This window comes from Andrena cerasifolii, unplaced genomic scaffold (genome assembly GCF_050908995.1).
Source record: "Andrena cerasifolii isolate SP2316 unplaced genomic scaffold, iyAndCera1_principal scaffold0289, whole genome shotgun sequence".
NCBI lineage: Eukaryota > Metazoa > Arthropoda > Insecta > Hymenoptera > Andrenidae > Andrena > Andrena cerasifolii.
The window spans coordinates 34932-49435 of NW_027485182.1; the positions used below are offsets into that span (position 1 = coordinate 34932).

General features: G+C 29.2%; 1 protein-coding gene and 1 long non-coding RNA gene across 30 annotated transcripts; both read left to right on the top strand.

Annotated features, from left to right (window-relative positions):
- The first annotated feature begins 964 nt into the window (after positions 1–964).
- On the top strand, positions 965–2752 carry LOC143378108 (putative RNA-binding protein EEED8.10). Its single transcript, XM_076829936.1, has 2 exons — positions 965–2573; positions 2679–2752. The coding sequence occupies exons 1-2, from the start codon at positions 965–967 to the stop codon at positions 2750–2752; spliced, it is 1683 nt and encodes a 560-aa protein (XP_076686051.1).
- A 1761-nt stretch (positions 2753–4513) lies between these two features.
- Positions 4514–14357, top strand: LOC143378109 (uncharacterized). Of its 29 annotated transcripts, none has more exons than XR_013087535.1 (7): positions 5356–7223; positions 7401–7789; positions 7979–8384; positions 8636–8708; positions 8758–12504; positions 12755–13053; positions 13305–14357. It is a non-coding gene; the product is annotated as an uncharacterized LOC143378109 (long non-coding RNA). The 29 variants fall into 29 exon arrangements; XR_013087539.1 differs by having other exon boundaries at positions 5356–6696; positions 6948–7020; positions 7070–7223; positions 7979–12504; XR_013087533.1 differs by adding an exon at positions 4514–4889 and having other exon boundaries at positions 6948–7223; positions 7979–12504.
- The last annotated feature ends 147 nt before the right edge of the window (positions 14358–14504 follow it).

The window sequence follows — 14504 nt, forward strand, 5'->3', positions numbered from 1 at the left end:
AGATTCCTGCACCTGGGCATGGCATTACTACATTTGCCCACAGGACGTCCCATTGCAAGACATAGCTCACAGAACATGCGAAACTTCTCTATTACTTCAACCAGATCCGAAATTCTTACGCTTGTGTAATATTAGAATCATGCCCTATCATATACCTTCCTGGCGAAAATTAACTACGCTTGGCGGATGGTTATATTCATTTGAACAACCGGAACCGATGCAAATCCTATGCGGTCGACAGAAGAATACTCACACCACCATAGTTGGAACAGGAATCTTGGAAATACATCCGGAATGTTTTGCAAAAACACGATATCATACCTTGCTAGGATCAAAAACGTACTTAAGCAAGGATTCCTATTACTACATTCCCAATCTATTACTGAACATTAGCTTGATATCACCTGAAATCTATCAGTACTCCAAAGAGAAACACACCACAGAGAATCTATTTTCAAATGACATTAATAAATTAGAACGCACATCTGATTCGTTGTATGAAATTGAAGCCCAAATAGAGGAAATTGGAGAACATCATCGAGCAAGGAAATCACATTTGTCATTGACGTACGGATCAATAGCGGTACAGGCCGTAATCGTAATAGGATTGATGATTTACCATTTTTGGAACCCCCTGAAGACCTTATGCAGGATACGATTCCTAAGGAAACGTGACTCGAACCACGAACCAGAGGAAGCTTCAACCAGCCAACCAGCACCAATACCATTACAAGAATCAAATACCTCGCAAAACAGACCACCATTGCCTATTCAGAGGGCAATGATAAATTGCTAGCAATATGTATAACAACTAACCCTGACAGTCTAAGGACTATGGGAATCCCCTAGTCAGAAATTGTTGTTAGTTATAACTCTTCTATTGTTCTTCTGCTCCTTTGATAATGATTTTATTATTTCATAATTTAATCTTGCTTGTGTTTAACTGTCTGTAGTGTATAGCGAAATGGCATCGTCCAGTCAGTGGCAACAAAACTCCGCGGAACGGCGATTGTTTGTCAGCCGTTTGTCTCCATATACAAAAAAGGAGAAGCTGCTCGAGGTATTTCGCCCTTATGGTGTCGAGCATGCGGTGGTAATGAGGAAAACAACGGGAAACTGCGCATTCCTAACGTTCGCAACTCTGGACGGAACAAGGAAGGCCTTGGCTGCGGCGGACGTCGGAATAATATGCCACAAAAGGAAATTGAGGGTGCTGATGGCCGATTCATGGCACAGCTCAAAGTTAATTCCCCCACGACCCGATGTGACTCCATTTCCGGGAATTGACTTAAGCGACAAAATTCCCCTACCAACGGAATGTATTGCAAAAATTGCCAGCTATTTGCCATTCGCAGATCGGGGTCGCTTGGAAATGGTTTCCCGACGATGGCGCCAAGGTAGCCTTGCCTCCTATCACCATATGCGTCATATTGACCTCAACAACTGGTGTTGGCCGAACGCGTGGGAAGGGAAATTGATAACAACTAATTCCTTCCACTGGTTGATGATGAGGGTGGGCGCTTGTCTGAAGAGTATAGGTATAAGTGAAGAAAGCTTGGCTAAAAATTTGAAACCACAGGTAATGGCTATTGCGATTAAAAACTGTCCTGGTTTGGAGTCTTTGGACTTAACCGCGGTAACTATAAGACCGTCGGCATTGAGGGAAATGGAACCTCCAGCACCACGACTGACCTGCCTTAAACTAGGGAAATGCGACGGACCAGTGGACCCAGGGCTGTTCAATGTGCTGGAATCTGCCAGACACTTGAGATCGTTCTGCGCACTGGGGACAGATATTACCGGTAGATCCTTGTTAGCCATAACCAAAGATCTCCAACAGCTTACTCTCCACGACTGTATAATATTAAAACCTGAAATCTTATCGAAAATGCTTCAGGAATTAACGAGCCTGGAGTATCTAGACATAAGCAAATGCGATGGCCTAATAGATCACACCATTCTACAAGTGTTAATTGACAATATTAACCTCCACGCCACTTTAACAATAATCAAGTTTCATTTTTGCTCCTTTAAAGAGTCTGTTCCTGAAATAGAAATGGAGGAGGACAATGAAGCAGCCGAGAGGGGAGAGTTTGTTGAACTGGAGCTGGGGCCAGTGGAGATGGCAGTTTCTTTCCCCTGCAGGTACAAAAATGTGACCAGCCTAAGCCTCACGTTTTGCGGATGGGTAGTCTCCGGCCTCGTTTCGGAAATTGCACTGCATATGCAGGATGTAACGTCCTTAAACATCAGTGGTTGCACAAATATCAAGGGAGAATTCACCCTGGAACCGCTGCGACAAATGCAGAAACTCCGGATCCTGAGTGCCAACAACATGCATCCCAGCGTCGGAGGGTGGTTCCTGCAGTTCCTCAAGGGCTTGGTGGAGGTACACTGTAGGGAGAATCAAGGCATCTCCGACGAGGACATATGCGGTATGCTGCGGCAGTGCCCTGAAATAGCCATAGTCGACGTAGAGAGGTGCCAAAACATCGGCAAACCGGTACTAACTTGCGCCTACGAGGTAGTGACAAGGGCTCACAGGACCGAGCCAATACATTTATACATCGGAGGTACCCAGATTACGCGATCCACAAAGTACAAACGCAACCATTTTCTACATGTTACCTACGACCTGATGTACGAGCCCCTATTTAGACCCATCTAAATTGTAACAGGATTGCATTGCGACAATGTGCAAACATTATGGGATTTCCCTAGTCCAATGCAACCTGAGCACATACGTCCATAAGCGCTACTGTACTTATACCTTCAGTATACATCGTCGGGGACGACGATGATTCCAAGGAGGGAGGGATGTTACGTTCGGAACGAAAAATTTCTCTTTTTAAGACGGGGTATGCATCAACAACGCCTAGCGTTATGGGAAATCCCTCGTTGATCATACTCCCGCCTAGTTAGTTAATAATAAATTAGTAAAATCAGAACCCCTTCTTCGAAGCATCGTCGCCTCGACATATTGCCGTCCCGTGATAAGGATAAGGCGGTGCTGACGCAGCGGCGTTCTCACCAGAAAGTCGCGCTCCGAAAGACCCAGTGGCTCTCTTGCTGTACCGAATTCGCTCTGTGTAAGCGGCAGGAGTGTGGTTCAACAATGCCTTGCAGCATTGTGGGAAAGCCCTCGTTGAGCGCACCCCTGACCGTCGCGCTAAACATTGTAACATAATCAGTAACGGCTACATCAGGAATGCGCACACTGGGTTCCTTCTTGGAAGATTGACGGAATCGTATACTTTACATCCGGTCACCGATGCAGGGAACGACGCCGTCCCACGGTTTTGTCGCACGTTTCGTGGATTGTTAATTAGTTAGGAATTGTTCTTTTAGACCCCTATCACAATTTCTGATAGTCAACCGACTGTGGGATTCCCCTAGTCAGAAATTGTGTATATGAATTTATGTATGATGAGGAAAAGGCCTTCAGCTATGTGAAATTGTACTGTGTTGATGTCATGGTTTATAGTGCGTACATATGTTCCGCAAATACAGTTAATATAATTTTCTCGATCGTATATTTGAATCAAGAGAGTATGACGGATGGATGTGAGCAAACACACATACACCCCGCCTCGCTAAGTGGAGGGGCCCATGCATGGTCAAGCGATAAGATGCAGCGTAAGCATTTTCGGTACGGACCCACTGTGGTCGCTGCCGAGAGCGTGAAGCTGCGGCACTCTGTGACGATAAATCGTGAGGTGCGTGTCATTGGGTCCGCGAAGTCTTTTAGAGCTAGAGTTCTCCGGTCTACTGTGTAACCGCGTGAAAGACTCGACTTTGCGAAACAAATATTCTAATAACTTCGAAACTATTTATTCTGTTAACGATTTAATCCAAATTTTTATTGTATCTACTAGTTAAAATTATTATTATTCAGTTTCATTTCATAATTCAACTCAGTACTACTCTGTGACGATAAATCGTGAGGTGCGTGTCATTGGGTCCGCGAAGTCTTATAGAGCTAGAGTTCTCCGGTCTACTGTGTAACCGCGTGAAAGACTCAACTTTGCGAAACAATTCAAATCCTAAACTTTTCAAAACTAATTATTCGCTTAACTTACTCAGTTAATAATTTAATTTACATTATTTCCGTTTCAATTTATAATTCAAATCAAGTGTGTGTGTGTGTGTTTTCGCGTCTAATCCTTCTTTCTGATTCAGGTTTATCAGCGATCCAGAAAGTTTTCCAAAACTTAAAAAGCAAATTTAAAGCATATTGTCAATTAGATTATTGTGACTGTCTGGTGAGTTGCACATCTTATCTCTTTTTGTACACGAAAATACACCGTTATAATTAATTCGTACCTAACGATAATTTCTGACAGTCAAACGACTGTGGGATTCCCCTAGTCAGGAATTATACCGATTTCACAAACGTCTATTCCTTCTAAATTATTGATTGATTTGTTCATATTCAGTTCTGTTAAATGTTTTACATCCATTCATTATTTAATCATTAAAACTTTATTTACTATTAAATTCTACTCATCAATTACCTATCTGATTCCATTGAAAAGACCCGTACGGGACTAGAGCACCAACGATCCCAAAATCTACCCCTTCTCCTTCTGAGAAGGTACCTAAATAATTATCAACTAAAAGAATCGACTGTTACGACTGCGGCGAGCCTCCTTGCTTTTTCTAAATCATAAACTCAATCCAGCAATACTTGATAGTCTAACGACTGTGGGATACCCCTAATCGATATTGCGTCTAAAAATCGTGCCGCTCGAACACTAAAAAGGCCGCGGCACGTAACATAGGAAAATAAATAGAGAAAAAATAGGTAAATTATCTGGAGAAAAAATAGGTGTATACATAGAGATAAATAGCTAAATAATTCAAAGAAAAAAAGGTAAATAAAAAAATAGGTAAAGAAATTTCAGGAAAAAATAGGTAAATAAATGAGAAAGAAAATGGGTAAATAACTGGAGAAAAAATTGGTAAATAAATAGAGGATAAGAAGAGGTAACTAAATAGAGAACAAAACGTAAATAAATAGAGAAAAAATAGGTAAATAAAATAGGGAAAAATAGGTAAATAAACACAGGAAAATAGGTAAATAAGTAGAGAAAACAAAAGAGGTAAACAAATAGAGAAAAAATAGGAAAATAAATAGAGAAAAATAGGTAAATAAAATAGGGAAAATAGGTAAATAAACAGAGAAAAATAGGTAAATAAGTAGAGAAAACAAAAGAGGTAAAGAAATAGAGAAAAAATAGGAAAATAAATAGAGAAAAAATAGGTAAATTATCTGGTGAAAAAATAGGTGTGTACATAGAGATAAATAGCTAAATAAATCAAAGAAAAAAAGGTAAATAAAAAAATAGGTAAAGAAATTTGAGGAAACAATAGGTAAATAAATGAGAAAGAAAAATGGGTAAGTAACTAGAGAAAAAATTGGTAAATAAATAGAGGATAAGAAGAGGTAACTAAATAGAGAACAAAAGGTAAATAAATAGAGAAAAATAGGTAAATAAAATAGGGAAAAATAGGTAAATAAACAGAGAAAAATCGGTAAATAAGTAGAGAAAACAAAAGAGGTAAACAAATAAAGAAAAAATAGGAAAATAAATAGAGAAAAAATAGGTAAATTATCTGGAGAAAAAATAGGTGTATAAATAGAGAAAAATAGGTAAATAAACCAAAGGAAAAAAGGTAAATAAAAACATAGGAAAATAAATTAGAGGATAAAATAGGTAACTAAACAGAGCAAAAATAGGTAAATAAATGAGAGAAAAAAATAGGTAAATATATAGAGAAAAAATAGGAAAATAAATAGAGAAAACAAAAGAGGTAAATAAATAGAGAAAAATAGGGAAATAAATAGAGAAGAATAGGTAAATTAGGTAGAGAAAAAATAGGTGTATAAATAGAGAAAAATAGGTAAATAAACCAAAGGAAAAAAGGTAAATAAAAAAATAGGTATATAAATTACAGGAAAAAATAGGTAAATAAACAGAGAAAAAATAGGTAAATAAATAGAGAAAAAATAGGTAAATTATCTAGAGAAAAATAGGTAAATAAATAGAGAAAACAAAAGAGGTAAATAAATAGAGAAAAAAATTGGTAAATAAATGCAGAAAAATAGGTAAATTAGGTAGAGAAAAAATAGGTGTATAAATAGAGAAAAATAGATAAATAAACCAAAGGAAAAAAGGCAAATAAAAAATAGGTAAATAAATTAGAGGAAAAAATAGGTAAATAAACAGAGAAAAATAGGTAATGAAGTAGAGAAAACAAAGTAGGTAAATAAATACAGAAAAAAGAGGTAAATAAACTAGAGAAAAAATAGGTAAATAATTTAGAGAAAAAAATAGGCAAATAAATAGAGAAAAATAGGTAATGAAGTATAGAAAACAAAGTAGGTAAATAAATACAGAAAAAAGAGGTAAATAACTAGAGAAAAAATAGGTGTATAAATAGAGAAAAATAGCTAATTAAAAAAAATAGGTAAATAAATAGAGGGGAAGAAAGGTAAATAAATAGAGAAAACAAAGGAGGTAAATAAATAGAGTAAAAATAGGTAAATAAATAGAGAAAAAAAGGTAAATAAGTAGAGAAAAATAGGTAAATAAATAGATAAAAAATAGGTAAATAAACTAGAGAAAAAATAAGTGTATAAATACAGAAAAATACCTAAATAAATCAAGGAAAAAAAGGTAAATAAAAAAATAGGTAAATAAATTAGAGGAAAAAATAGGTAACTAAACCGAGCAAAAATAGGTAAATAAATGAGAGAAAAAAATAGGTAAATATATAGAGAAAAAATAGGAAAATAAATAGAGAAAACAAAAGAGGTAAATAAATAGAGAAAAAATAGGGAAATAAATAGAGAAGAATAGGTAAATTAGGTAGAGAAAAAATAGGTGTATAAATAGAGAAAAGTAGGTAAATAAACCAAAGGAAAAAAGGTAAATAAAAAATAGGTAAAGAAATTAGAGAAAACAAAGTAGGTAAATAAATACAGAAAAAAGAGGTAAATCACTAGAGAAAAAATAGGTAAATAAATAGAGAAAACAAAAGAGGTAAATAAATAGAGAAAAAATAGGGAAATAAATAGAGAAAAATAGGTAAATTATCTAGAGAAAAAATAGGTGTATAAATATAGATAAATAGCTAAATAAATCAAAGAAAAAAGGTAAATAAAGCAATAGGTAAATAAATTAAAGGAAACAATCGGTAAATAAATAGAGAAAAAATAGGTAAAAAATGAAAGAAAGAATAGGTAAATAACTAGAGAAAAAATAGGTAAATAAATAGAGAAAAACAGGTAAATAAACCAAAGGAAAGAAGGTAAATAAAAAAATAGGTATATAAATTAGAGGAAAAAATAGGTAAATAAACAGAGCAAAATAGGTAAATAAATAAAGAAAAACCAGGTAAATTATCTAGAGAAAAATAGGTAAATAAATAGAGAAAACAAAAGAGGTAAATAAATAGAGAAAAAAAATAGGTAAATAAATACAGAAAAATAGGTAAATTAGGTAGAGAAAAAATAGGTGTATAAATAGAGAAAAATAGGTAAATAAACCAAAGGAAAAAAGGTAAATAAAAAATAGGTAAATAAATTAGAGGAAATAATAGGTAAATAAACAGAGAAAAATAGGTAATGAAGTAGAGAAAACAAAGTAGGTAAATAAATACAGAAAAAAGAGGTAAATAAACTAGAGAAAAGATAGGTGTATAAATAGAGAAAAATAGCTAATTAAAAAAAATAGGTAAATAAAAAGAGGGAAAAAAAGGTAAATAAATAGAGAAAACAAAGGAGGTAAATAAATAGAGAAAAATAGGTAAATAATTTAGAGAGAAAAACAGGCAAATAAATAGAGAAAAATAGGTAATGAAGTAGAGAAAACAAAGTAGGCAAATAAATACAGAAAAAAGAGGTAAATAACTAGAGAAAAAATAGGTAAATAAATAGAGAAAACAAAAGAGGTAAATAAATAGAGAAAAATAGGTAAATAAATAGAGAAAAAATAGGTAAATAATTTAGAGAAAAAAATAGGCAAATAAATAGAGAAAAATAGGTAATGAAGTATAGAAAACAAAGTAGGTAAATAAATACAGAAAAAAGAGGTAAATAACTAGAGAAAAAATAGGTGTATAAATAGAGAAAAATAGCTAATTAAAAAAATAGGTAAATAAATAGAGGGGAAGAAAGGTAAATAAATAGAGAAAACAAAGGAGGTAAATAAATAGAGTAAAAATAGGTAAATAAATAGAGAAAAAAAAGGTAAATAAGTAGAGAAAAATAGGTAAATAAATAGATAAAAAATAGGTAAATAAACTAGAGAAAAAATAAGTGTATAAATACAGAAAAATACCTAAATAAATCAAGGAAAAAAAGGTAAATAAAAAAATAGGTAAATAAATTAGAGGAAAAAATAGGTAACTAAACCGAGCAAAAATAGGTAAATAAATGAGAGAAAAAAATAGGTAAATATATAGAGAAAAAATAGGAAAATAAATAGAGAAAACAAAAGAGGTAAATAAATAGAGAAAAAATAGGGAAATAAATAGAGAAGAATAGGTAAATTAGGTAGAGAAAAAATAGGTGTATAAATAGAGAAAAGTAGGTAAATAAACCAAAGGAAAAAAGGTAAATAAAAAATAGGTAAAGAAATTAGAGAAAACAAAGTAGGTAAATAAATACAGAAAAAAGAGGTAAATCACTAGAGAAAAAATAGGTAAATAAATAGAGAAAACAAAAGAGGTAAATAAATAGAGAAAAAATAGGGAAATAAATAGAGAAAAATAGGTAAATTATCTAGAGAAAAAATAGGTGTATAAATATAGATAAATAGCTAAATAAATCAAAGAAAAAAGGTAAATAAAGCAATAGGTAAATAAATTAAAGGAAACAATCGGTAAATAAATAGAGAAAAAATAGGTAAAAAATGAAAGAAAGAATAGGTAAATAACTAGAGAAAAAATAGGTAAATAAATAGAGAAAAACAGGTAAATAAACCAAAGGAAAGAAGGTAAATAAAAAAATAGGTATATAAATTAGAGGAAAAAATAGGTAAATAAACAGAGAAAAATAGGTAAATAAATAAAGAAAAACCAGGTAAATTATCTAGAGAAAAATAGGTAAATAAATAGAGAAAACAAAAGAGGTAAATAAATAGAGAAAAAAAATAGGTAAATAAATACAGAAAAATAGGTAAATTAGGTAGAGAAAAAATAGGTGTATAAATAGAGAAAAATAGGTAAATAAACCAAAGGAAAAAAGGTAAATAAAAAATAGGTAAATAAATTAGAGGAAATAATAGGTAAATAAACAGAGAAAAATAGGTAATGAAGTAGAGAAAACAAAGTAGGTAAATAAATACAGAAAAAAGAGGTAAATAAACTAGAGAAAAGATAGGTGTATAAATAGAGAAAAATAGCTAATTAAAAAAAATAGGTAAATAAAAAGAGGGAAAAAAGGTAAATAAATAGAGAAAACAAAGGAGGTAAATAAATAGAGAAAAATAGGTAAATAATTTAGAGAGAAAAACAGGCAAATAAATAGAGAAAAATAGGTAATGAAGTAGAGAAAACAAAGTAGGCAAATAAATACAGAAAAAAGAGGTAAATAACTAGAGAAAAAATAGGTAAATAAATAGAGAAAACAAAAGAGGTAAATAAATAGAGAAAAAATAGGTAAATAAAATAGAGAAAAATAGGTAAATAAACAGAGGAAAAAAAGAGGTAACTAAATAGAGAAAAATAGGTAAATAAACAGAGAAAAAATAGGAAAATAAAATAGGGAAAAATAGGTAAATAAACAGAGAAAAATAGGTAAATAAGTAGAGAAAACAAAAGAGCGAAACAAATAGAGAAAAAATAGGAAAATAAATAGAGAAAAAATAGGTAAATTATCTGGTGAAAAAATAGATGTATACATAGAGATAAATAGCTAAATAAATCAAAGAAAAAAAGGTAAATAAAAAAATAGGTAAAGAAATTTGAGGAAACAATAGGTAAATAAATGAGAAAGAAAAATGGGTAAGTAACTAGAGAAAAAATTGGTAAATAAATAGAGGATAAGAAGAGGTAACTAAATAGAGAACAAAAGGTAAATAAATAGAGAAAAATAGGTAAATAAAATAGGGAAAAATAGGTAAATAAACAGAGAAAAATAGGTAAATAAGTAGAGAAAACAAAAGAGGTAAACAAATAAAGAAAAAATAGGAAAATAAATAGAGAAAAAATAGGTAAATTATCTGGAGAAAAAATAGGTGTATAAATAGAGAAAAATAGGTAAATAAACCAAAGGAAAAAAGGTAAATAAAAACATAGGCAAATAAATTAGAGGATAAAATAGGTAACTAAACAGAGCAAAAATAGGTAAATAAATGAGAGAAAAAATAGGTAAATATATAGAGAAAAAATAGGAAAATAAATAGAGAAAACAAAAGAGGTAAATAAATAGAGAAAAATAGGGAAATAGAGAAGAATAGGTAAATTAGGTAGAGAAAAAATAGGTGTATAAATAGAGAAAAATAGGTAAATAAACCAAAGGAAAAAAGGTAAATAAAAAAATAGGTATATAAATTACAGGAAAAAATAGGTAAATAAACAGAGAAAAAATAGGTAAATAAATAGAGAAAAATAGGTAAATATATAGAGAAAAAATAGGAAAATAAATAGAGAAAACAAAAGAGGTAAATAAATAGAGAAAAATAGGGAAATAAATAGAGAAGAATAGGTAAATTAGGTAGAGAAAAAATAGGTGTATAAATAGAGAAAAATAGGTAAATAAACCAAAGGAAAAAAGGTAAATAAAAAAATAGGTATATAAATTACAGGAAAAAATAGGTAAATAAACAGAGAAAAAATAGGTAAATAAATAGAGAAAAAATAGGTAAATTATCTAGAGAAAAATAGGTAAATAAATAGAGAAAACAAAAGAGGTAAATAAATAGAGAAAAAAATTGGTAAATAAATGCAGAAAAATAGGTAAATTAGGTAGAGAAAAAATAGGTGTATAAATAGAGAAAAATAGGTAAATAAACCAAAGGAAAAAAGGCAAATAAAAAATAGGTAAATAAATTAGAGGAAAAAATAGGTAAATAAAACAGAGAAAAATAGGTAAATAAGTAGAGAAAACAAAAGAGGTAAACAAATAAAGAAAAAATAGGAAAATAAATAGAGAAAAAATAGGTAAATTATCTGGAGAAAAAATAGGTGTATAAATAGAGAAAAATAGGTAAATAAACCAAAGGAAAAAAGGTAAATAAAAACATAGGCAAATAAATTAGAGGATAAAATAGGTAACTAAACAGAGCAAAAATAGGTAAATAAATGAGAGAAAAAAATAGGTAAATATATAGAGAAAAAATAGGAAAATAAATAGAGAAAACAAAAGAGGTAAATAAATAGAGAAAATAGGGAAATAGAGAAGAATAGGTAAATTAGGTAGAGAAAAAATAGGTGTATAAATAGAGAAAAATAGGTAAATAAACCAAAGGAAAAAAGGTAAATAAAAACATAGGAAAATAAATTAGAGGATAAAATAGGTAACTAAACAGAGCAAAAATAGGTAAATAAATGAGAGAAAAAAATAGGTAAATATATAGAGAAAAAATAGGAAAATAAATAGAGAAAACAAAAGAGGTAAATAAATAGAGAAAAATAGGGAAATAAATAGAGAAGAATAGGTAAATTAGGTAGAGAAAAAATAGGTGTATAAATAGAGAAAAATAGGTAAATAAACCAAAGGAAAAAAGGTAAATAAAAAAATAGGTATATAAATTACAGGAAAAAATAGGTAAATAAACAGAGAAAAAATAGGTAAATAAATAGAGAAAAAATAGGTAAATTATCTAGAGAAAAATAGGTAAATAAATAGAGAAAACAAAAGAGGTAAATAAATAGAGAAAAAAATTGTAAATAAATGCAGAAAAATAGGTAAATTAGGTAGAGAAAAAATAGGTGTATAAATAGAGAAAAATAGATAAATAAACCAAAGGAAAAAAGGCAAATAAAAAATAGGTAAATAAATTAGAGGAAAAAATAGGTAAATAAACAGAGAAAAATAGGTAATGAAGTAGAGAAAACAAAGTAGGTAAATAAATACAGAAAAAAGAGGTAAATAAACTAGAGAAAAAATAGGTAAATAATTTAGAGAAAAAAATAGGCAAATAAATAGAGAAAAATAGGTAATGAAGTATAGAAAACAAAGTAGGTAAATAAATACAGAAAAAAGAGGTAAATAACTAGAGAAAAAATAGGTGTATAAATAGAGAAAAATAGCTAATTAAAAAAAATAGGTAAATAAATAGAGGGGAAGAAAGGTAAATAAATAGAGAAAACAAAGGAGGTAAATAAATAGAGTAAAAATAGGTAAATAAATAGAGAAAAAAAAGGTAAATAAGTAGAGAAAAATAGGTAAATAAATAGATAAAAAATAGGTAAATAAACTAGAGAAAAAATAAGTGTATAAATACAGAAAAATACCTAAATAAATCAAGGAAAAAAAGGTAAATAAAAAAATAGGTAAATAAATTAGAGGAAAAAATAGGTAACTAAACCGAGCAAAAATAGGTAATAAATGAGAGAAAAAAATAGGTAAATATATAGAGAAAAAATAGGAAAATAAATAGAGAAAACAAAAGAGGTAAATAAATAGAGAAAAAATAGGGAAATAAATAGAGAAGAATAGGTAAATTAGGTAGAGAAAAAATAGGTGTATAAATAGAGAAAAGTAGGTAAATAAACCAAAGGAAAAAAGGTAAATAAAAAATAGGTAAAGAAATTAGAGAAAACAAAGTAGGTAAATAAATACAGAAAAAAGAGGTAAATCACTAGAGAAAAAATAGGTAAATAAATAGAGAAAACAAAAGAGGTAAATAAATAGAGAAAAAATAGGGAAATAAATAGAGAAAAATAGGTAAATTATCTAGAGAAAAAATAGGTGTATAAATATAGATAAATAGCTAAATAAATCAAAGAAAAAAGGTAAATAAAGCAATAGGTAAATAAATTAAAGGAAACAATCGGTAAATAAATAGAGAAAAAATAGGTAAAAAATGAAAGAAAGAATAGGTAAATAACTAGAGAAAAAATAGGTAAATAAATAGAGAAAAACAGGTAAATAAACCAAAGGAAAGAAGGTAAATAAAAAAATAGGTATATAAATTAGAGGAAAAAATAGGTAAATAAACAGAGCAAAATAGGTAAATAAATAAAGAAAAACCAGGTAAATTATCTAGAGAAAAAATAGGTAAATAAATAGAGAAAACAAAAGAGGTAAATAAATAGAGAAAAAAAATAGGTAAATAAATACAGAAAAATAGGTAAATTAGGTAGAGAAAAAATAGGTGTATAAATAGAGAAAAATAGGTAAATAAACCAAAGGAAAAAAGGTAAATAAAAAATAGGTAAATAAATTAGAGGAAATAATAGGTAAATAAACAGAGAAAAATAGGTAATGAAGTAGAGAAAACAAAGTAGGTAAATAAATACAGAAAAAAGAGGTAAATAAACTAGAGAAAAGATAGGTGTATAAATAGAGAAAAATAGCTAATTAAAAAAAATAGGTAAATAAAAAGAGGGAAAAAAAGGTAAATAAATAGAGAAAACAAAGGAGGTAAATAAATAGAGAAAAATAGGTAAATAATTTAGAGAGAAAAACAGGCAAATAAATAGAGAAAAATAGGTAATGAAGTAGAGAAAACAAAGTAGGCAAATAAATACAGAAAAAAGAGGTAAATAACTAGAGAAAAAATAGGTAAATAAATAGAGAAAACAAAAGAGGTAAATAAATAGAGAAAAAATAGGTAAATAAATAGAGAAAAAATAGGTAAATAATTTAGAGAAAAAAATAGGCAAATAAATAGAGAAAAATAGGTAATGAAGTATAGAAAACAAAGTAGGTAAATAAATACAGAAAAAAGAGGTAAATAACTAGAGAAAAAATAGGTGTATAAATAGAGAAAAATAGCTAATTAAAAAAAATAGGTAAATAAATAGAGGGGAAGAAAGGTAAATAAATAGAGAAAACAAAGGAGGTAAATAAATAGAGTAAAAATAGGTAAATAAATAGAGAAAAAAAGGTAAATAAGTAGAGAAAAATAGGTAAATAAATAGATAAAAAATAGGTAAATAAACTAGAGAAAAAATAAGTGTATAAATACAGAAAAATACCTAAATAAATCAAGGAAAAAAAGGTAAATAAAAAAATAGGTAAATAAATTAGAGGAAAAAATAGGTAACTAAACCGAGCAAAAATAGGTAAATAAATGAGAGAAAAAAATAGGTAAATATATAGAGAAAAAATAGGAAAATAAATAGAGAAAACAAAAGAGGTAAATAAATAGAGAAAAAATAGGGAAATAAATAGAGAAGAATAGGTAAATTAGGTAGAGAAAAAAATAGGTGTATAAATAGAGAAAAGTAGGTAAATAAACCAAAGGAAAAAAGGTAAATAAAAAATAGGTAAAGAAATTAGAGAAAACAAAGTAGGTAAATAAATACAGAAAAAAGAGGTAAATCAC

Bases quoted from the DNA above. Each gene is read 5' to 3' on its own strand.
- LOC143378108 (XM_076829936.1), top strand. From the start codon at position 965: ATGGCATCGTCCAGTCAGTGGCAACAAAACTCCGCGGAACGGCGATTG. The intron at 2,574-2,678 runs GTACCCAGATTA...AAATTGTAACAG, and splicing joins AATACATTTATACATCGGAG to GATTGCATTGCGACAATGTG.